At 53.1% G+C, this 21,504-nt stretch overlaps 1 protein-coding gene and 1 pseudogene across 3 annotated transcripts; both read left to right on the plus strand.

The window, feature by feature from the left end:
- Window positions 1-4,368: 4,368 nt before the first annotated feature.
- On the plus strand, window positions 4,369-6,734 carry LOC113920875 (annotated as a pseudogene).
- Window positions 6,735-13,604: 6,870 nt separating this feature from the next.
- Window positions 13,605-21,171, plus strand: DNAJB2 (DnaJ heat shock protein family (Hsp40) member B2). Of its 3 annotated transcripts, none has more exons than XR_003519213.2 (10): window positions 13,605-13,784; window positions 14,064-14,164; window positions 14,802-14,911; window positions 16,230-16,283; window positions 16,459-16,581; window positions 17,305-17,397; window positions 17,621-17,723; window positions 17,915-17,985; window positions 18,842-19,974; window positions 20,184-21,171. XR_003519213.2 is itself a non-coding variant. In XM_027590199.2 (10 exons), the coding sequence occupies exons 2-10, from the start codon at window positions 14,100-14,102 to the stop codon at window positions 20,192-20,194; spliced, it is 837 nt and encodes a 278-aa protein (XP_027446000.1). In that variant the 5' UTR covers window positions 13,615-13,784; window positions 14,064-14,099; the 3' UTR covers window positions 20,195-21,171. The 3 variants fall into 3 exon arrangements, 2 of the variants coding, with proteins under 2 accessions (XP_027446001.1, XP_027446000.1); XM_027590199.2 differs by having other exon boundaries at window positions 13,615-13,784; window positions 18,842-19,048; XM_027590200.2 differs by lacking the exon at window positions 17,305-17,397 and having other exon boundaries at window positions 13,613-13,784; window positions 18,842-19,048.
- Window positions 21,172-21,504: the final 333 nt, after the last annotated feature.

Genomic DNA, 21,504 nt, shown 5'->3' on the forward strand with positions numbered 1-21,504 from the left:
TGCAAGAGGCTTCCATTTCCTTTTCTTTCTCAGGGGAACAGAGGCCCCGCCTTGCCTACCTCACAAAGCTGCTGAGGGACTCAAAGGAGATAAGGGGTGTAGCCGCCTCAAGAGCCACAAAATGGGATACAAATGTGAAAGATTAACATTTGTATTTCATAAGTTTTCCTCAGGCCATAGGGAGACTCCTGTGCGGAAATAAGGCCAAGTGAGGCCCGCAGCCACTTGCTTAGAATAGGGAGAGACCATGACAAGTAGCCCTGAGCCCCTGCTCCTCATCGTGCTTTCCCTGTGGAGAATAACAGCAATTCTAGACTAAGTACTCTTGGTTTATATGGTTTCATCCTCACCATACTACCTCTCCCCATTCTACAGATACGCATGCAGACTGAGGTGGGAAAATAACTTAAATGCCAGAGCTGGCCCTAAGACTGAGCTCTAGTTCCCTATGTTCCTATAATAGTCTGAGTTTCCACCCTGAAGGCCCTGAGGCTTGATCTCTTGCCCTAGGACTTGTTATTTCCAGTTTAGTGCACTCTTCTTAGTGCCACTCACATTCCACTTCCAGTCCTCACCCACCCTAGGGCTGGCCTTGCAGCTGGAGATCAGGGGCTTTGATTTCTGAATCCTCTCCTACCTGCGAGAGACTGCTGAGCCACCAGGAAATGGGATTGTGTGCCTGAGTGCAGACACTGTGTACCTGTGTGGGGTGACCAGCCGAACCCCTCCTCTAACCACCCCACCTTGCTGCCCTGTTTGAGCCCAGGCCCAGCGCTTGGTAACCAAGCCAACAGGCCTGTCCTCCTGGGGCCGTTTCTAACTACCTTTTCCCCGCTGAGAGATGATCGGAGAGTATAAGGAGGCCAGTGGCTGTGGGTCTCTCACAGACCCATATCTGCCTCTCATCAAGCAGCAGACAGACAGACAGACAACCCAAGCCAGCCCCGAGCCAAGCAGCATGGTAAGCAGGGGTGGGGGGCTGGACATGCTAGTGAGGGTCCTAGTGCACCCCAGTGGGTGGTGTGAGGGATCCTTGGGAGTCCAAGTGTTCCAGGGGCTAGTGTGTGGGCACGTGAGGTGGGGAGAGGGAAAGAGACTTCCAGATGTGAATGTGGCCCCCCGAGTGTGCCGGTACGTGAGAGCACGTGCAAGGGTGGAGGACAGGGTGATGGTAACCAGGATGTGGCTGCTGAGGGGTTCTGGATTTAGGGATAAGGAGTATGGAGTAAGCAGGACTGGAGCAGGAAGTATAGGCATTTTACAAACCCTGGGCCCCACAGCAGGCTCACCCTTAGCCTCTGGTCTTACCTCCCAGCTGTGGGCACACAGCCTCATAGCCCTGCCCAGCTGATGCATCTGATCTGACCTCTTATTTCAATAGAGAGAGTGAAGAGGAGGAGGGGAAGGGAGGGTGCTCCCTCTTATCGAGACCTGGCTGTGCATGGGGCTCATTTGATATCATTTGCCAGGCTCCCCACCAGGAGGGATAGAAGAGCAGTGAAGAGCATGGTTGGAGCCAAGCTCCCACTCTGAATATTACTGGTTTTGCTCATGACCTTCAGCTAGTTGCTTAACCTCTCTGTGGGTCAGGTTCCTCATGTGCAAAATGGCGTCATGAAACTACCTACCTATGGGGTTGTCGTGAAGATGAAATGTATAATAATGTATGTGGAGTGCTTAGCACAGTGCCTGGCCCCTAATTAATGCTTAGGACAGGGGAACTAAATGATATAATGACAAAGCCCACCAGATACAAAATCATACTATTTTTACATTCAAGGAAAGGGCACTAGAGTAGCTAAAGAGAAGTAACTTGTCTGAGGTCATAGAGGGATGGGGGTTTGATGCTAAATCTATGTGATTCTAGGGGTTGAGTTCTTTGCCTCAAACCTGTTGCCGCACAGCATCATTTCTAGCATCTTAAGTATACCCAAGAGGTCAGAGATGCCTTGCGTGGGCTGGCAGTCATGGGCGCCAAGATGGTGTCTGGCTTTGTAGACAGAGCCTGGGCAGGCTTGAAGTTACAACAGCCAGCTCTGGCCTTGCCAGTGGACTGGTAAGCCCTGTCAGTCCTCCTTGTGGGATATGGGGATTTCTGGAGTCCTTGTGTCCCTGAACACCCCCCAGCTTAATTCATTACCTTCTCTTACTATGACAGCAGGGTTGGGGGATGGGAGTCGGTAAGGAGACCCAACATGTATGGTGCCCCCAGTATGTGTCATGCAGTGAGCCAGGTAACTTATATGCCTTCTTTCATTAATCCCCATCACAATTCTACGAGGGGGCTCTCATTTGCCCCAGTTCATGGGATGGAGGGAGGCCCACAGAGGTTAATACTCTTGCTCAAGGCAAGTAGAGAAGTAATGACGATGTATGATTTAATCCCAGTCATCTCAAAATCATAAGTCAAGGCCCTTGCATCATATTTAAAAAGTCAGGCAAGTGTTAAATTTATGGAGAAAGCATCCTCATTAAAAATTGTGAAATATTGCAGGCAGGAAAGTGTAAAGAATAATATAATAAACACCTGCTACCCAGCTTAAGAAATAGAATATCTCTCCAACTGCATGCACATCCCTCTTCTACCAGAGAGAACCTTTGTTCCAAGTTTAGTGTTAATATTTTCTCTTGCTTTCCTTATTTTTGTAATACACACACGCTACAAGAATATATAGCAAAATATAAATATATCTGTAAATGACGTACAACATCGTTTTACGAGCTAAAGATTTTTATAAATGGTATCATTTTGTATGATTCTTCCCTCATTTTCTTTTCTTTTTCCCAGTAAAAATTTTTTGGTAAGATTCTTTCTTTTTTGTTGTTGTTGGGTTTTTCTTTTTTTTGTTGGATTTTTTTCTTTTTTTAAAGTTTTATTTATTTGACAGACAGAGACAGCAAGAAAGGGAACACAAGCAGGGGGAGTGGGAGAGGGAGAAGCAGGCCTCCCACTGAGCAGGGAGCCCTATGTGGGGCTCGATCCCAGGACGCCGGGATCATGACCTGAGCTGAAGGCAGATGCTTAATGACTGAGCCACCCAGGCGCCCTGGTAAGATTCTTTCTTGTAGTTCATCCATTTTTACTTCTGAATCATTCTTCATCCATTTTCTCCTGTTGAAGGACATTTAATTGGCTTCCATTGCTATGGTGCTGTGAGTCTTCTTGCACCTGTTCTTGTCTACCTGTGTGAGAACTTCTCTAGAGCAAGAGTGTCATCAGCTCTCCTAGATTTTGCCCAATTTTTCTCCAAAAGAGATGCATCGATTTAGGCTTCTACCAACTGTCTAAGGAGTCCCCTTTCTCCACATCCTCCACATGGTTAAGCCTTAAAGCTTGGGGAAACCTGATGGATGTGCTCATTTTGTTTTCAAGGTCTGTGGTAATTCTCAAGCAGAGCAAGAAGGCCTACTCTGGTATCCCACTTACCATGCTGTCCCACACCTGTTAACATATTAAAGGCTCCCTTCCCTGCCCAGTGGGCTACTGGAGGGCAGGGACTGTGCATTGGGTGCTATGTATCTCCAGTGTCAGCACAACATCAGGCACAGAGCAGAGGCTCAGAATGTTTGATGAAGCAAGAGGGTCCAACCTTCTTGATTCTCATGGGGCTCCCCAGGAAGGGCATTGACCTTTCTGATTTCCAGGACCAGGTAGTTTATCCCAGTACTGCTTTAGGGGACAAACGTTCTTTGACCACCAGCCTTGAATCATGTGGGGAAGACCTTTTTCCCAGACCCACTCCACTCCACTCCAGAATTATGCACACCCAAGAGAGGAAAGAACAGCATACCCCCTACCATTCCAGGCCCACTCTTCCCTTCCTCACTGGCATTTCTAGCTGTAACACGAGTCTAGAGTTATTCCTGCTTTCAAAACTCCTCCCTTGTCTCGGATCCCTGAAACCTCACTTGGATCTTACTTCTCTCACCCATGGCCCTTCATTTCTTTCTGAACACGGGTGGGTTGACTATCATGTTTTGCCAGACTCATCTGATCCCCTCAACACTCCTTAAGATGCTTAGTCACTGAGACTAAGACTCTATAATCTTAAAACTGCCCACATCTGCTTCCTCTGAGGGTTTTGGCCCAGCCCCGGAGCCACTGCCTGTGGATCCTCAAGGCCACAAGTAATTCCTTAGACACAGGAGGTGGGGCAAGGAGGGCAGGAACCTTTGCTCTCAGCCAGAGAACCACTCAAGAAAGGATTGCAGGCAGGAACCGTGTCCAGGCATGACAGGCTTCTCTTTGCTAAGGGTGTTCTCTGCACTTTGCCTGCTCAGCATGAGTGCTTCTCAGTGCATGTGGGGCAGGCCAATGTGCAAACTGGCAATGCCTGCTCGGAGCTCTACTGCTTGGAACATGGGGTCCAACCAGATGGACAGATGCCTAGTGACAAGACCGTTGGTAGAGGGGACGACTCCTTCAACACCTTCTTTAGTGAAACTGGGGCTGGGAAGCATGTGCCCCAGGCCATGTTTGTGGACCTGGAGCCCACTGTGATTGGTGAGTGATGATCAGCCTCTGTCACATATGTCACCTTGTCCTGGGCACCACAGCCAGTCCTTCCCCATACCTGGGGCACTAGAATTTGTAGTTGCCAGGAGTAGTAGCCAATTAAACCACAGATCTGCTGCCACTCAGCTCCAGAGTTTCAGGGTAGCTCTATATCCCTTTCCTTTTTATTGAAGAATACTAAAAGTCAAGGGCCATAACACCAGCACGAATGGGGCTCCTCTAGGGTAGAACTAGGGGCCCAGTGGCCCCGCCCCTTCTGGGTAACTTGAGAAGCCAGGCTGCTAGGGGAAGGGGGGGTGCCTAAAACTCTGCCCATTGCAGATGAGGTTCAGACGGGCACGTACCAGCAGCTCTTCCATCCAGAGCAGTTCATCACTGGCAAGGAAGACTCTGCCAATAACTATGCCCAGGGTCACTACATCATTGGAAAGGAGCTCATCAACCTGGTACTGGACTGAATTCAGAAGCTGGTGAGTGGTGGTGGCTGAGGGCTGGGGAAGGGGGAATCTGGATTCCTTCAGCGAAGAAGTCTGGACGCCAGACAGGAAGAGAGCCTCCTGGACGAGTTTTATTTTACTTTATTTTATTTGTGGATGAGTTTTAAAGATGCAGGGTCAGGACCAGTGAGGAGGGGCCCTGCATACTGATCAAGGGAGGCAGAGTGAGCACTCTGGCCTGGAGTTGGGTGTCCTCTTTACCTCCTATAGCAACTGGCCCAAGGCTGGGCAGAGTGGCCACCAGGGCAAACATGACCATGGGCTGTCTGGCCAAGCTGTGGAGGTCCATAGGGATTCCCAGAATATCACCTTGTGTTGCAGGGATGTGGGCAGAAGACCCTGTGAAAAACAGGGATCCAGATAGTCCTGACCCAAGGCTCTATGATCAAATTTGGTCTCTACCAAGGATGGGGATCAGGTTCCTGGATTGTTGGCCTCAGTAGGGAACATGAAACACGTGAAATTAAGTCAGGGGTAAGCAGGTATGGAGCTGGGTGGGTTATGATGTTTTGAGGACAAAAATGACTATGTCGTGAGATTCTAGAGAGCTGTGTGTTAGGGACCTCAGGAGGGTTTAGAGAGGAGGAAAACAGGAGGAGAGAGAATGGGCCTGCTTTGTGCTCTTGGAAAAGTCTTCCAAGGATTTAATGAAAGTTTTGGGGAATTTGAAACAGCTGGTTTTTTCCTTTTCCTCAGCTGTGCTTCATATCCCACATTTCCCTTCACCTTGCACTTTCTAGGCCGACCAGTGCACGAGACTCCAGGGCTTCCTGGTGTTCCACAGCTCCGGAGGGGGCACCGGCTCGGGCTTCACCTCACTCCTGATGGAGCGGCTCTCCGTTGACTACGGCAAGAAATCCAAGCTGGAGTTCTCCATCTACCCCGCCCCCCAGGTGTCCACGGCCGTGGTGGAGCCCTACAACTCCATCCTGACCACCCACACCACCCTGGAGCACTCGGACTGTGCCTTCATGGTAGACAACGAGGCCATCTATGACATCTGCCGCCGCAACCTGGACATCGAGCGCCCCACCTACACCAACCTCAACCGGCTCATCAGCCAGATCGTGTCCTCCATCACGGCCTCCCTGCGCTTCGACAGGGCCCTCAACGTGGACCTGACGGAGTTCCAGACCAACCTGGTGCCCTACCCTCGCATCCACTTCCCCCTGGCCACCTACGCGCCCGTCATCTCTGCGGAGAAGGCCTACCACGAGCAGCTGTCGGTGGCCGAGATCACCAACGCCTGCTTCGAGCCCGCCAACCAGATGGTGAAGTGTGACCCCCGTCACGGCAAGTACATGGCCTGCTGCCTGCTGTACCGGGGCGACGTGGTGCCCAAGGACGTCAACGCCGCCATCGCCGCCATCAAGACCAAGCGCAGTATTCAGTTTGTGGACTGGTGCCCCACGGGCTTCAAGGTTGGGATCAACTACCAGCCCCCCACCGTGGTGCCCGGGGGCGACCTGGCCAAGGTGCAGCGCGCCGTGTGCATGCTGAGCAACACGACCGCCATCGCCGAGGCCTGGGCCCGCCTGGACCACAAGTTCGACCTGATGTATGCCAAGAGGGCCTTTGTGCACTGGTACGTGGGCGAGGGCATGGAGGAGGGGGAGTTCTCGGAGGCCCGGGAGGATATGGCGGCCCTGGAGAAGGATTACGAGGAGGTGGGCATGGATAGTGTGGAGGGGGAGGGAGAAGAGGAGGAAGATGAAAAATAAATTAAAAAAAGAGGAGGGGGATGAATACTAGGGTAATCCTCTGTGTCTATCCTAAATAAAGTGCTATAGCCTTACCATCTTGCAAGTGTCTTTTTGTCTGGGGAAAATTTGCAGAGCAGGAGTTTCTCCTTCAAGAGAGATAAGAAGGCTGGAATCTTAGCCTGGGTGCCCCAGAAACCAGATCTGGTTCCAGATTTTATTAAAGCGTGCGATTCCAGGAAGCTGAATGGGGATCTGAGAGAGTACATCAGAGAAGGAGGCAGAATTCACCCCAGAGAAGCTGCAGCCGAATAAATGGCATCTCAGAATCAGCCCTTGGGTGAGGGAGCAGGAGAGGAGGTGAGGGTGGGCAAATGTATCCCCTGGCTCCGTTCCTCCACTGCTTAAGCCTTCACCCCATGACACAGGAACTCCCCTGCCCATCTGGGTGGCACCCACGTAGGCTGCAGCGTCAACAGGGAAATCCCGGGGCAGGAGCTGAGTGAAGTCGGTCCCGGCCACACAGGGCTGCCACGGGAGCCTGGTTCTCACACAGGAGGGTCACAAGGGTGCCTTCGAGTAAGTAGTCTGCCGGAGCCGGCACTCATTACCCCCACCCTACAGATCGGAGCTTTGTCTTTTCCAGGCAGGAGGTTTGGGTAGAGGGTCCAGAAGCTGGCGTCTAAGGCACAGTGGCAACAGTGGGGAAATGGCTGACCTCCCAGAAATCTCCCCTAAAACACACCACTTTTTGATAACGACAATTGACCCTCATTTCAATACCATGCCTCAGGCTATGCAAGCACAGTTTCCAAGCCCCCACTTCCAACCAGATGGCTGGCCCTAAAATCCTTATATATGGATTTTCTGTAGCCTCTGCTGGGCTGGAGGGATGACTTTACCATTGGAGGGATTGAAACTAGGACAATCCCCCCCATCCTCCCGCCCCCAAGAGATTTAATGCTCAGCGTTGCCCTCAGCTCTGTCCTTCCTGCAGCTTCCCTTTCCCAGGATTGGAGGCTGGGAAGGCAACCGAAAGGTCAGGAACACCAGGAAGCTGCTAGCAACCCAAAGGGCTGGAGGAGCCAAGGGATGAGATGGTGATGCCAGATCCTTGGAGCTGGGACGCCAGGTGGGAGCTGGAACCACAGCAGAGCTGCCCAGACGTGGCAGGATGAGCCAAGGAGGGAGGGATATTCGGCAGGATCCAGAGCCCCTGCCTGAGGTGGCCCCTGATTTAGAGAGAGGGGGAGGAAAACCCTGGCTTCTCCTTCCTCCCACCCTCAATCTCCGGCTAGTGGCTCCCACTGTCGGAACCTAGACAGGAGCTAGGTGGCGAGGGGGGCTGGGAACAAGGGGGTGCAGCAAGTGAGATATCCAGAGCAGGGCCAAGAAGGTGGGGGAATGGATCTCAGAGCAAACACATACCCACACCAGGTCTAGCTAGCATTCAAGGCCTGTGGTGGGTCAGACTGGAAAAGGAGTGACTCCTAGCCCCCATCACCTGTCCCTGTCTTGTCCTGATTATTGCTCTGTAGTAAGCAGAGGATGGAGTGAAAGCAGCAGGATGGTGGGGGTGGGGGGTTAGGGAAGAAAATGGGCACACCCAGCACAGTAGTTTGCTCCTTCCATTTTGTAATTCTGTGCCCAGGGACAGCAAGTATTCTCAACTCCTTTTTGAGGACTGAAGCTTACAGGGGCAGCTCTGTCCTGGGAAGAGAAAGGCCTGCAGTTTTGTGTACATGTGTGTGTGATGGCAGTGGTGAGAGTAATTTAATTCAGTGAGAGTATTTAGAAGCCCGTTTTGGCTGAGGAGCTCAGCTATGCCCTCAAATCCACTTCTTCAACCCACTAAAAGGGCTGACTTTCAAATCTCTATCTGACTCCTGTGTCTTTCTCTCTCTCAGCTGGTTTCAAACTTGGGAAGAGAAGAGGGGTCATTTTGGGAGCCCTTCAAATCCCAAGAAACATCATCATTTATTGAGTACCTGCTATGTACTAGGCCCTGTGCCCATATTACTTTGTTAAATCCTGAGGTAAATACAGTTAGACCCACTGGACTGGAAGCTTCATGGGAACAAGGCTTGTTCTATTCTCCACACCTAGAATGTCGCTGGCTGAACATATTAGGCAACATGTGTGTTGAATATTTGTTGAATAGACTTGCTAAATGAATGCCTATTTTACAGATGTGGAGACTGAGGCTCAGAGAAGTTATGGCACTTGCCCCAGTTTACTCAGTTATAAATGGAGGAATTGGGATTCCAATCCAGGTCAGCCTGGACAGAAGCTTCTGCTGCTGTCCTCCCCTCCCTCAGATGCCCTTCCCACGCCTGCCACAGCGGTTCCAGGCACCTTTCCCAGACACCACCTCTCTGAACCTGCCAGGTCTCTAATGCCCAGACAGTGACTCAGGCACCTCAAAGGCAAGGAGGGAGTGACGCTTGACACTCCCTTGCCCAGGCGTTGTGGTGGAGGGCACGTGGGGGGGGGAGCATGGGGGGGCAGACACACCGCTTCTGGGACTGAATGAGGGCAGAAGCATCTTTGAGGCCAGGTTTGGGGGCTATCAGTGCCCTCTGGAAAGGGCCCCCAGTCCCAACATCTCATAGGAGGTGAGGTAAGGGCTTGGGAGAGGCCAGAAGGATGTGAGGTCTTCACCTGTCAGGATGTCTGGGCATCCAGAGAGGGGGCCAGGAGCCCCTCCTGTCTGCTGCACCAGCACGCCCCGCCCCCCTGCCCTGGGCAGCTGTGTGGCCATCTCCTCTCAAAAACTGCAAGGCCTTCCCAGCTAGTAACTCTGCTGGCAGGCACTGGCAGGCCTCAGTTGCGCTAAGTGTGGGTGTGGGGAGGTGGCAACCCAGCCCTCCATGGGGCAGCCAGGAGCGCCACCCGTTCTGCCTCCCAGGGACTCCCTCAGTGCAGGGAATGCTTTCATCCCCGATGCTTCTAAAGCCAGGACTACAATTACCTCCTGCAGGCAGACACAAGAGACAGATTCCCAACTTGGATTCCACCCAACACATTTATTCCTTCATCTCTGGTGTGTCAGGAACATGCCTGACTCCAAAACTGTGTTCTCACCATTCCCTCCTTCTGGAACGCCACCTCCCCCTGCTTGTCTCAGTGTTGCCATTCCTTCCAGCTTAGGTCACAGTCACCCAGAACCATCCAGCCCTGGGAAGCTCCCTTCTCGAGATTCTCCCAGCACCTCCTGTCTGTCTCTATCACTCATTCAGCACTTGGCATGGACTGCCTTGTATGGTGGCACTCAGGTTCTTGCCAATATCTTATTTCTCCAACTAGATTTTTAAAAATTCTGTATATAGTCGAACAGTTATTTTGTGAACATGCTTCCAAATTGAAAAGGTACAAAAAAGATTTCCAAACAGCAAAAATAAGTCTGTAAGTGAAAAGAAGTCCCCTTCTTTTGTTCCGCTCCTGACAGCCTCCACTTAACTTATTTGTTCTCGTTGCTTTCCAGAAACATCTACATATATATTAATGTGTATACAGTAGTCCCCCTTGATCCATGGGGGATATGTCCAAGGCCCCCATGGATGCCTGAAACCATGGATAGTACTAGACTCTGTATATACTATGTCTTTTGCTATACATGCAACCCTATGATAAATTTACTTTGTAAATTAGGCACAATAAGAAACTAACAATAACAATAAAATAACACGAGTCTAATAATATACTGTAAAAAAAAGTTATGCAAAAGTGGTCCCTCTCAAAATATCTCGTGTTGTGGGCACCTGGGTGGCTCAGTTGGTTAAGCGACTGCCTTCAGCTCAGGTCATGATCCTGGAGTCCCGGGATCAAGTCCTGCATCGGGCTCCCTGCTCAGCAGGGAGTCTGTTTCTCCCTCTGACCGTCCCCCCTCTCATGTGCTCTCTCTCTCTCATTCTCTCTCTTAAGTAAATAAATACAATCTTTAAAAAAAAAATCTTGTGTTGTACTCCCCTCCTTCTTGTGATGATGTGAGATGCTAAAATACCTACATGATGAGATAAAGTGAGGTGAATGACGTAGGTATTCCGATGTAGTGGTTGGTTACTTGTGACTTTCTGATGATACATCAGAAGGAGAATTATCTGCTTCCAGACTGGTTGACCACAGGTAACTGAAACTGTGGATAAGGGGGATGACTGTACACACACTTAGATACACTTTGTTTTACCCTCGTTTTTTCATTTAACAAAAAATCCGGAAGATGGTCCTTATCAGTACATAAAGATATGCCTCATTCTTTTTGGTAACAATGTACTATTCCATTGGATAGTGTACCCTTGCTTATTTTACCAGTCTGCTGTTAGTATTTAGGTTGTTTCCAATTCTTTGCTTTGGAAACAAATTCTGGAACCCTTGTACATACTTCTTTGCCCATGTGTACAACCAAAACCTCTTAGAATCAGAATTGCTGAGTCAAAGGTTACGCACCTTTAACTTTGATATGCACCCTACTGCTCTCCAACTGCCAATGTGCTATAGCATGCCTGTGCCCACAGCCTGGCCCACACAATGTATAAAACTTTTTGATCTTTGTCAATCATCCGATAAGTGAAACAAAGTATTTTATTGCAGCTTTCCTTTATAATTCTCTTGTTGTGAATAAGATCGAGCATCTTTTCATATGTTTAAAAATCAGCATTTTCTCTTCTATAAACTGTCTTGTCTGCCTTTTGCCCATTTAAAAAACTGCATTGTTGGTCCTTTCTTGTGAACAAAGGAAATTAACACTTTGTTTGCCACATGTGTTCGATATAATTTCCCTCAGCTGTCATTTGTCAATGTCCCAACTAGATTTTTATCACCTTGAGTACAAGGACTGGAACTTAAACCCCTTTGTATTCCCAATTCTTAATATAATATCACATACACAGTAGGTGCCTGACAAATGTCTGTTGAGATAAGAGAAGTAAGAAGAAAGAGATTTGGAAGATTTTGGAGTGACCCAACCTATTCCTTCCTCTTATACTAAGGCCAGTCAGGATTCTCATTGTAAACAGCAGAAGTTAGTTCTGGCAAGTTAAAACAAAGAAAAAAGACACCCCCCCCCCTTCCCGCATACACACACACACACACACACACACACACACACACACTGGAGAGACACTCGGTAGCGTACAGAATTAATATGAGGGTTGCCACATGAGACTCCACAAACAGGTAGGCACCAAGGGAAGCTGAGCATCCAGCACCCTGGTCAAGGTCAGGGCACAGGACAGCCTGCCTAAAAGACCCGGGTTCCCTACAGAGCGGGGGGGGGGGGGGGGGGCGGGGGGAGGCGCTGCAATGAGGCGTCTTCCCACCCAGGCACCGAGACCGACATTTCCTCCTTCAGACACTAGAGGCCGCTGCTGACTCCGCTGTCACAATCACCGCAGAAATGAATTCTCAACGGCTCTTGCTTCTCTCTGACTTGCTCCACATTCAAAGTCCCAGCTGGAGGTTTCAATTGGCAGAGCTAATGGCTATGTACCCCTAGAGCCGAGAAGTCTGGGACAGCACGTGTCAGGGCTTTGTGACAGGGGGTGGCCTATCTCCCATCAAGGCCTACACATTGGGAATTCCCCAAAGGTAGTCAGAAGGTTGAGACTGTGGGCAGCCAGGGAAAGTGGACAAATGCACACCACCTTCTTCCCTCATGTCTAGCTCAAGCCCTTCTCTTTGGTGAAGGATTGCTGGGTCACCCAGCCGAAAACACTCTTCCGGACTCACATAAGCATGACTGCTTGGGCCAATCATGATGCCAGAGAGGTATGTACTAAGACCCAGATGTACTATGTACCACACTTCATTTGACTTATAAACAGCCCAAGGTGTTACCTGTATTTAGGTAGGAAAAACTGAGTCCTCAGAGGTTTTGCCAAGTCACACGATAGTGCCAGGTTGCAAACCCAGGTCTGTCTGTTTTTAAAACCTTGGGATTTCCCAGTGGGCTATATTGTTGGGCTGGTATCTTATCAAATTGGAGCTCTGTGAAGTCAGGGACTGGGTCATATTCTTCATTTTACATCCTGGCTGCATCTACTATGTAGATGTTCAATTAATAGTTATGGATTAGCCTGGACGATATCAAGCAGGAGCCAATTCTGGAAAGTTCTCTAACTCTCCCATGAGGCCTGAACCCAGGAATCATTTTGAGGTGGACAAGGTCTATTTGGGATCACTCTGGGAGGGGGGTGGATCCCAGAAAACCAAAAAGCCAAAAAACCTTGAATCTGGAGAATTTCCTTTTCCTTTTTTTTTTTTTGTTTTCCTTTTACCCTTTAACCCCACCTTCCCCAAATGTGTCAAAACTGTCAACAAGAGGTTCCAATCTGTTCATTATTTAATCATCCAAAGGCTATTTTTGAACCCCACAACTGCCTTAAATACTCTAGGGCAAGAAAAAGACACAATCTCTGTCAGGTGGAATTTACATTCTAATGGGGGAGGTGAAGGTCCGTCAAAGAATCAAACAAGCAAGGGCTGATTTGTAACTCAGACGAGTGTGATGGTGTCAGGAGACACTGACAGGCAGGCCTGACCTACTCAGGGAAGTTGGGGCAGCCTCTTTTCAGGACCTGGGGTGGGAGCAGAAATCTGAAGGGGGTGGATTTAGGCCCAGAGGGGGGGAAGTCTGAGTCCTTGAGATGGGTGATTTCTCCCAGAGTGAGTAGCCATCGATCATCGAGCCCGTTTATAGGAAAGGACAGAAGGACCAGGGCCGGGCGGCTCGTTGGCCCGCGAGTGCGTCACGCCGGAATGGAACCGGCCGCGGTCTCCCAGGTCGCGTTTGGGGATGACGTCGCCCGGGTGCAAGCCCAAAATAGCCGGCTCCGCCCCCATCTCCCGGCAGCCCCTGCAGCACTCCCCCAACCCCCGCCCCCTGGGTGACAGGCCGAGCCGGCCTCCTCTGGGTCTCTAGTAGTTTCCTTGCCGCTGACGCATGCTTGCGCGCACAGCTGGGACAGGCGCGTCCTACGCAGCAGCCGCGAGTCGGGGCGGCCGGTGCCAGACGGTTCCGGCGGGGGGCAGGGGCGGGGCGCTGCAGGAGGCCAGGGACTCTCGACGGAGGAGGTGCGGGCGGGGGGCCCCGGTCAGGCTGGGAGGCCCCGGGCCGGGCTGCTGGACTCACGGGGCTGCGATAGGGCTCCCCGGGCCTGGGCGCCGAGATAGCCCTCGGCACCGGCCTGCGGGGGACCGATAAGGCTGCCGGAGGGAGCCTCGTCACCGGCCCCAAGCAGAACCTAGTGGGCGCCGCTTCCCCCTGGGAGCGCCTCCGGCTCCCCCGGGGGTCTCCAGGCCCAGGGAGGGACGCTGGGTTCTTCCGGCCTGACTCCTCCTCCTCTCCTGCAGCCCCATCGAGGCCCATCTGACTCCTGACGAGTTGCCATGGCATCCTACTACGACATCCTAGACGTGCCGCGAAGTGCGTCTGCTGATGACATCAAGAAGGCGTAAGTGCCTCCGCTGCGCATCAGAAAGCCTCTCGCCCCCCCCCAACCCCTCCCCCACACCACCATAAGGGTCCTTCAGAGGCCTTGCCGCTGGAACTAGGTCCTTAGAAAGGATTGGGGGGCTCCCTCTATAGGAAGGAAGAAGACCCCAGGAAGAGTCGGAGAAAGTCCTTAGCGTGAAGTTCTGCTGGGAGGTGCACTGTGCGTCCTTCTGCAGTGGATCCCCCCCCACCTCCCCCTTCACTCCTGCCTCAAGCCTCAGCCCCTAGGTGTGGGCTTTCTCAGGATCCCTGCAAAAATGTCAGGCCCTGTGACCAGGAGCGGCCAGTGCCCTGTACACCCCATGGCCACACGTATTTCCAACTTTTGCAGCTCCAGGGAGGGGTTAGGGCTGGGGCTTTCTCCTGCTTACATTATCATCTGCTGCTGCAAGTAGTCCTAGCACTGGCCTCTGAGGGGAGAGATAGGGACCCCATTAAAACATGGCAGCAGAAGTAGCCCTGGCAGCTGGGGTGGACGGGGATCTGAGTGGAGAAAGGACAGTGGCAGGCTAACGGGCAAGTGGGTCGTTCTGTTTCATGGTGAGAGGTGCTTGCTTTTGTCCTCTGACCCAACCCACTGGACCCACTTCCTGCAGGTATCGGCGGAAGGCCCTTCAGTGGCACCCAGACAAGAACCCGGATAACAAAGAATTTGCTGAGAGGAAGTTCAAGGAGGTGGCGGAGGCATATGAAGTGCTGTCAGACAGTAAGGGCCGGGGGGTGGGGCAGGGCAGCACCTATTGCCTCCATTTCATGCCCCGGCCTACTCCTTCCCAAAGCCATGTTGCCACCCCTGTATCCTCCGTGCCTCTTTCCAACCTGGCATTTAAGTGCCCCCCCCCAACAGGGGACTCTGCGACTTTTTTTTTTTTTTTTTTTGCTTCAAGTGAGCACCTACTATGTGCAAAGCACCCTTTTATTCTTTCCCTAATCCCCTGTGCTGAGTGTCTGCTCCCCGGGATCTGGGATGGTAGTTGCAGCATGGGTCTTGACAAGGGGATGGAAGCAGGGCAGGTAACCTACGTGTGCCGAGGCTTCTCTGTGCCAAGCATTGGTGGGTGTAATCCCCAAGAGTCCTCACAGCCATCCTGTGAAGCAGGGTTTATCATCCCCACTTTATAGGCAAGGAAACTGAGGCTGAGAGAGGTGAAGTAAGTTGTTCAAGGTCACACACAGCTGGAATACGAATCCAGGTCTGTTGCGGTTTTTTTTAAGATTTTATTTATTTACTTATTTTAGAGGGAAAGAAAGAGTGCGAGCACGGGGAGGAGCAGAGGGGGAGGGAGAAGGAGGGGGAAGAATTTCAAGCAGATTCCGCACTGAGCATGGAGCCCTATGCTGGGCTCGGTCTCATGACCCTGAGATCACGACCCGAGCTGAAATCAAGAGTCGGATGCTTAACCGACTGAGCCACTAGGCGCCCCTCCAGGTCTGTCATTTATTTATTTATTCATTCAGAAAATATTCATTGAGTGTTTATGGTGCTGGGCCCTTGCTGGGAACAACGGAGGACAAGCAGACACTGTCCTGGTCATCATGGGTTTATTACATTTGGCCCAGGAAGCCGGACATTAACCAAGGAAATGGACAAGAGTATTCTGCAGGGAAGTAGCTGGGTGATGTTGATAGGGAATGACGGTTACCCTTTTTGTTACAGTTGTCACAGAAGGCTTCTCTGAGGAGGCAACATTGAGGCTAAGCCCTGATTAATAGCATAGTAATAATTAGCTGATATTTGTTGAACACTTACTATGTTATCAGGCACTGTGCCAAGCAGTTTATGTGGATTGTCTTATTTAATCCTTGCAATGAGCCTATGAGGTTGGTGCTGTTGTGCCCATTCTACAGATTAGAGGGAGCCACACTGAGAAGAGCTGGCACTGCTGAAACCTATAGCCCATGTCTCCCTTGCACCCTGCTGTCCCCCTAGCCTCAGTCACTGGGCGATCCTCTGAGGGTCCTAACCTGGAAGGGGAGGCCGTCATCCCAGAGGGAGGGAGAAATGATCGGGTCTCTTTTTCCAGAGCATAAGCGGGAGATCTACGACCGTTATGGCCGGGAAGGGCTGACTGGGGCAGGTAGGTGGAGCGGCAGGGCCCAGGGATGGAAGTGGGTCACTGAGGAGAGGGGGAGGGCAGATTTTTAGTGCAGCGGATGTTCTCTTGAGGCTCCTGGCCATGCCTTCAGTGGGGTCCCCTGGCTCAGGGCAAGATGCATGCCCTAAGGCCCCTCCTCATCCTGCCCCTCCTCCAGGAACTGGCCCATCCCGGGCGGAACCTGGTGGCGGTGGGCCTGGCTTCACCTTCACCTTCCGCAGCCCCGAGGAGGTCTTCCGGGAGTTCTTCGGGAGTGGAGACCCTTTTGCGGAGCTCTTTGGTGAGTGGGCTCAGGAGGCCTCTGATTGGCTCGACTCCGGTTCCAGGCCTCCTCCATCAGCCGGGAGCCCCTGAGGAAGGAGGCTGAGAGGGCAGCAGAATTCCACGGATGGAAGATTTTGTGGGGGTGGGTCCAGGGACAGCAGGGACAGAACCGGACACAGGCCTGAGCCCCCCGAGACTCGCCTTATGAAATGAGGGCCACAATGGTATATTGTCAGGCCTGCACAGTAGCAGCCACGAAAGCAAGACTCAGAGCGCCGTGTGACAATCACAGTGACATCACACACGACAGATAACATGTGTGCAGTAATGACTATGAACCCTGTGAGGTGGATAATTTTCTCCCCACTTACAGATGAGAACACAAGGGTACTTCCAGATAACTAGCTGAGAGCCACGCAGCAAATGGGGGAGTCGGGCCTCCTGGCCGGGTGGGCCTGACTTCACACCGTGCTTACCTGCCTGTGCCGGAGGGGCTAGCCGTCCCCCCTTCCTCTTTCCCTTCCCTCCTCCGTTGTCTACTGTGGACAGAATTTACCAGGGATCTTTTTCATATCTAATATTAAAAAGATACTTAATTCGTAAGCAAGTCCACAATCAAAAAAGAAAAAAAATATCAGAAATGCTTAGGTTATATTTCTAGGCTGAAAGGCAGGGTTCACACATTTTTGGGGGGCAGCTCTCTTTGCCAGATGATTGTTAATCTGCTTGCTTGTTGCAGATGATCTGGGCCCCTTCTCAGAGCTTCAGAGCCGGGGCTCCCGACACTCGGGCCCCTTCTTCACCTTCTCTTCCTCCTTCCCTGGGCACTCTGGTATGTGCTGTCCCTTTGCGTTTTTGCTAGCTCTGGGTCCTGGATCCCCTCGTCCCGGCTCGTTCCCTTTTCCAAGCCTTCTCTCCTGAGTATGGGGAGCCCTGCCTTCGGGCATCTCTGCAGGGAGACCCCACAGAGGTTCCCGGCCCCGTCTTGACTGCAGCATGCCGGCTCCATCCTCCCTCTGACAACCTCTCTGCCTCCTCCCTTGTGTCCATGCCAGATTTCTCCTCCTCATCTTTCTCCTTCAGTCCTGGGGCTGGTGCTTTTCGCTCTGTTTCTACGTCCACCACCTTTGTCCAAGGACACCGCATCACGACACGCAGGTGAGGGCTCCTTTGGGATCATCCCAGGTGCAGGGGTGTGAGGGTGAGGGGTAGCGGGGGAGCCGCATGCAACTAGAAGGTCAGCTCCTTGTGGGCAGAGTCTGTCCTGTTCGCTGCGGCATCCCAGAGCATGGACAGGCACCTGCAGGATTCGTGCGTGCTCGCTGAGTGAACTGTGCCATCCCCCACAGAATCATGGAGAACGGGCAGGAACGGGTAGAAGTGGAAGAAGACGGACAGCTGAAGTCAGTCACAATCAATGGTGAGGAGTGGCTCTGCCACCCAGTCCCTGGTAGGAAGCCCCAGGCCCAGGCCCCAAGGCCCCCTCCAAACCGCTCCTCTCGGAACTCCTTTGGGGCAGTGAAGGAATGGTGGCCACAGGCCCTACTGGCAGAATCAGAGATGGGAATCCCCAGGCAGGGGCAGGGAACGGAGGAGTCTCAGAGGGCCAGCCGATCACCATCATCCTTAGTGGGTGCCCGGGGTTTGCAGAACATGGACTGTTTTGAAAGCACTGGTGCGCATAACATGAGCTCTGTATTGAAGCAGGCAAGGGGAAGGCAGGGCTTTGATATTGGCCCTATTTTTCAAGTGAGGAGACTGAACCTCAGCATGGTTAAATGGCCCTAACTCCCAAGTTAGCCCCAGGCCCAAGGCCTTGTCCTACTTAGTAAGGGGTAAAGCCATGAGTGACCCGCAGGGTGCAGGATTCCTGGGGCAGAACCCTTCCCACAGCATCACGCCCTATGGGATGGTCAGCATGGCGCCCCTTCACTGCCTGCCGCCTCTGGGGGCACTGCACGCCAAGTGTGCTTCCTGGGCTGTCTTATTTAGTCATTGGAACAATTTGACAACGTAGGCGCTCTCGCCGTTTGCATTTTATAGATGAGGAAAGGGAGGCTTAGGGAGGTTGAGTGACTTGCCCAAGGAGACAGCTCATATGTGTTGGCGCTGGGTACCTGCCCACGCACATGACCACCATGCTAGGTGCCAGAGTGCACGCGTGCCGGTTCCAAAGGAGGGGCTATAAGCGGTCAGAGTTGCCACTGCATGAGGCAGCCTGGCCTGATTCCCTTGGCCTGGGTCAGAGGGCTCCATGGTGGCCATGACTCCTACAGGTGTCCCAGATGACCTGGCGCTGGGCTTGGAGCTGAGCCGTCGCGAGCAGCAACAGTGTGTCACCTCCAGGCCCGGGGGCACACAGGTCCGGCAGACTCCTGCCTCCCGCACCTCTGACAGCGATCTCTCCGAGGATGATGAGGACCTGCAGCTCGCCATGGCCTACAGCCTGTCAGAGATGGAGGCAGCTGGGAAGAAACCAGCAGGTGGGCGGGGGGCGCAGCGTCGTCGGCAGGGGCTCCCCAAGGCCCAGGACCAAGATCCCGGCGTGGGGGGGACCCCTGAGGCTGCAAGGGGGGATGCGGCCAAACCCAGCCCATCCCCAGAGGAGAAGGCCTCTCGCTGCCTCATCCTCTGATCACCAGGCCCAAACCACCCTGATTTCAGGGCGACCGGGGGCTCCTGCTCACTGTCGGGGCAGAGGGGCAGGGCCTGAGTTGCAGGAGCCCTTCTCCAACTCAGTGCTCCCCCAACAGGTTTCCCTCCCATGTCCACTCGCACTCCAGTGTGGACTCGGGATTTGCTCTGCTCAGCCCACAGCTGATAGGTCCCTGGTGAAGCCCAGGGTGGGGAGCCTCCGGGCAGTGGGAGGGCCTCCCAGGAGCCAGGATGCACTTATTCCTACTAGATGGGGAGTTTCTAAGGGGCATTAGTGGTTTGGGTCGGGCCTGTTGTGCCCAGGTCTTCTGCCACCTGTGTTGCTGATGACATCAAGGAAGGAGGACTTGGCCTGGGGTTCTCTGAGCCGGAGTCGGCAGCTACACCAGGGAGTCTCCCGTGCTCCTTGTCCAGCTGCAGACATCCCACCCTGGTTTCGGTGCAGCGTTGAGCTCTGACGTCTCTGTTGCTTCCCTTCTGGTGCTGCTGCTCCTCCCTCGCTCTCTTCTCTCTGCACTTCCCCGCGGGCCGCATCGCTTGCTTTCACTGCCATCTGGCTAGGACTCCCTTCTTCCTTCCCCAAGAAAGCCTCAGTGTGACCAGGAAGATGCTGTGGCCGGTAGGGCCATAAGGTCTTCTGGGGAGGCTAGCTGGGTGGGGCGGGAGCCTCTCATCCAGATTCGGAACCGGAGCCCACTCCTCCTCCCTTCCTCTTGCTGCCTCAGCCTGCCCCAGGCCTCGGGACTAGGCAGAGGTGAGGCCGGCTATCCCTGGAGAGGTGGGATAAGGCCAGGGTGCCCCAGGAGGGAGGCCTAGGAGGGGGCTGTACCCCGTCCTATTTCACCATGCATCAGGGCTCAGGGAGAGGCCACAGGGCTAGCCCAGGTCTGCATGCTCGGCTCCATCCTCCACGGCTCTCTGCTGACCCTGTCTCCTGTCACCCCGCCCCCGCTCTCTCCTCAGATGTTTTCTGAGCTGGATGTCCGGGATCCAGAGCCGCTGCACAGTTCCAACAGGACAGCGCCCTCCCCTGTGCGCTGGGAGGGGACCCTCCATTCCTCTCCCTCACCCATGCTGAGCGTAGAGCTGGGCCCGGGTGGTGGGTGGGGGCCGGGTGGGAGGCATCTGTAGTCTTAGCCTGTGATCTCTTCCTTGGCTGTTTGGTGCTGTCTCTTGGGGACTACAGGTCCCAGAATGCAACACACCCTGCCTCATTTCTGATAGATCATGCTAGGGGAAGCGGTGCGTGGTTGTGGAGCTGTGCATCTTGGGACATGTAGTTCCAGCCCAGGTCAGCTTGTCACTCGCTGTGGGAAGGGGAGATCTTGTCATCAGATTTGATTCTGGCAGGGGTGGCAAGAATGTGGATGAAGGGGTAGTGGACCAAGCTTCGGTTCCCCTGACACCTCTTGCTAGTGCCGGGCTTAGAGTGTACAAATCAAAGCCCTGCGGCATCTGGGAGAGAGGCTCTTTTCCTGTGGGCAGTCGGAACAGGCCCGGATGGGATGGGATGGGATGAGCAGGGCGGGGCCCCAGAAGGCTGACTGATGGGCGTGGGCAGGCAGAGAGCTTGGAAGGGGAGGCCACTGGTGTGAGAGGGAGAGAGAGAGTGTGTGTGTGTATGTGTGTGTGAGAGAGAGAGAGAGAGAGAGAACATGCACGCATGCACGTGGCCGGGATTGGTGTGTAATGGGTGCTCCGGGCATGTTGCTGCTTGAATGGCTTCTTTGGCCTCTGACCCTGCTGCCCATTCTTCTTCTCCAACACCACAAATGAGCTGCCTCTCCTCCTGCCTGCCTGGGGAGCCCCGTGGCCAGGGAGGGGAGCGGTGGAGCCAGGGTGTTGCTAGCCCTGTGACATTGCATCTCAGAGACCTATCAAGCCAGCTAGGCTGAGCTCAGACCGAGAGAGAAACACTGGAAGTCAACAAATAAAGCTGTTTTGAGCGCTCGGTGGTGTGTTGTGTTCCCATGTTCTTCCTTTCCAGGGTGTCCTACGGGACCAGTGGGTGACATAGCCACCTCTATTGCCCAAACACCCAGAGGTCACAAGGCTTCCCAGATGACAGCAGAAGTACCCCCCTTTGACCAGGCTGCCCTCCCCGAGTACCTTGTTGAGTCCCGAGAAATGCTCACATTCTTTTGCCCTCACCTCTGGTGGCCCCACAGCTGGCCTTCCCCAGGCAGTCGCTGCTCCCCTTCCTGGGAGGGGACACACCGTCCACTACTCTGCCCCAAAGCTAGGACTGAACTAAGTTATGACTCAACTACAAGTATGGGAACGA

Source organism: Zalophus californianus, chromosome 3 (assembly GCF_009762305.2).
Source record: "Zalophus californianus isolate mZalCal1 chromosome 3, mZalCal1.pri.v2, whole genome shotgun sequence".
Classification (NCBI taxonomy): Eukaryota; Metazoa; Chordata; class Mammalia; order Carnivora; family Otariidae; genus Zalophus; species Zalophus californianus.

What these genes read in the sequence shown, in the direction of transcription:
- DNAJB2 (XM_027590199.2), top strand. Translation starts at nt 14,100, where the DNA reads ATGGCATCCTACTACGACATCCTAGACGTGCCGCGAAGTGCGTCTGCT. An exon ending in CCCTTTTGCGGAGCTCTTTG is followed by an intron (nt 16,582 to 17,304) that starts GTGAGTGGGCTC and finishes TGCTTGTTGCAG; the next exon opens with ATGATCTGGGCCCCTTCTCA. An exon ending in GAAGTCAGTCACAATCAATG is followed by an intron (nt 17,986 to 18,841) that starts GTGAGGAGTGGC and finishes TGACTCCTACAG; the next exon opens with GTGTCCCAGATGACCTGGCG.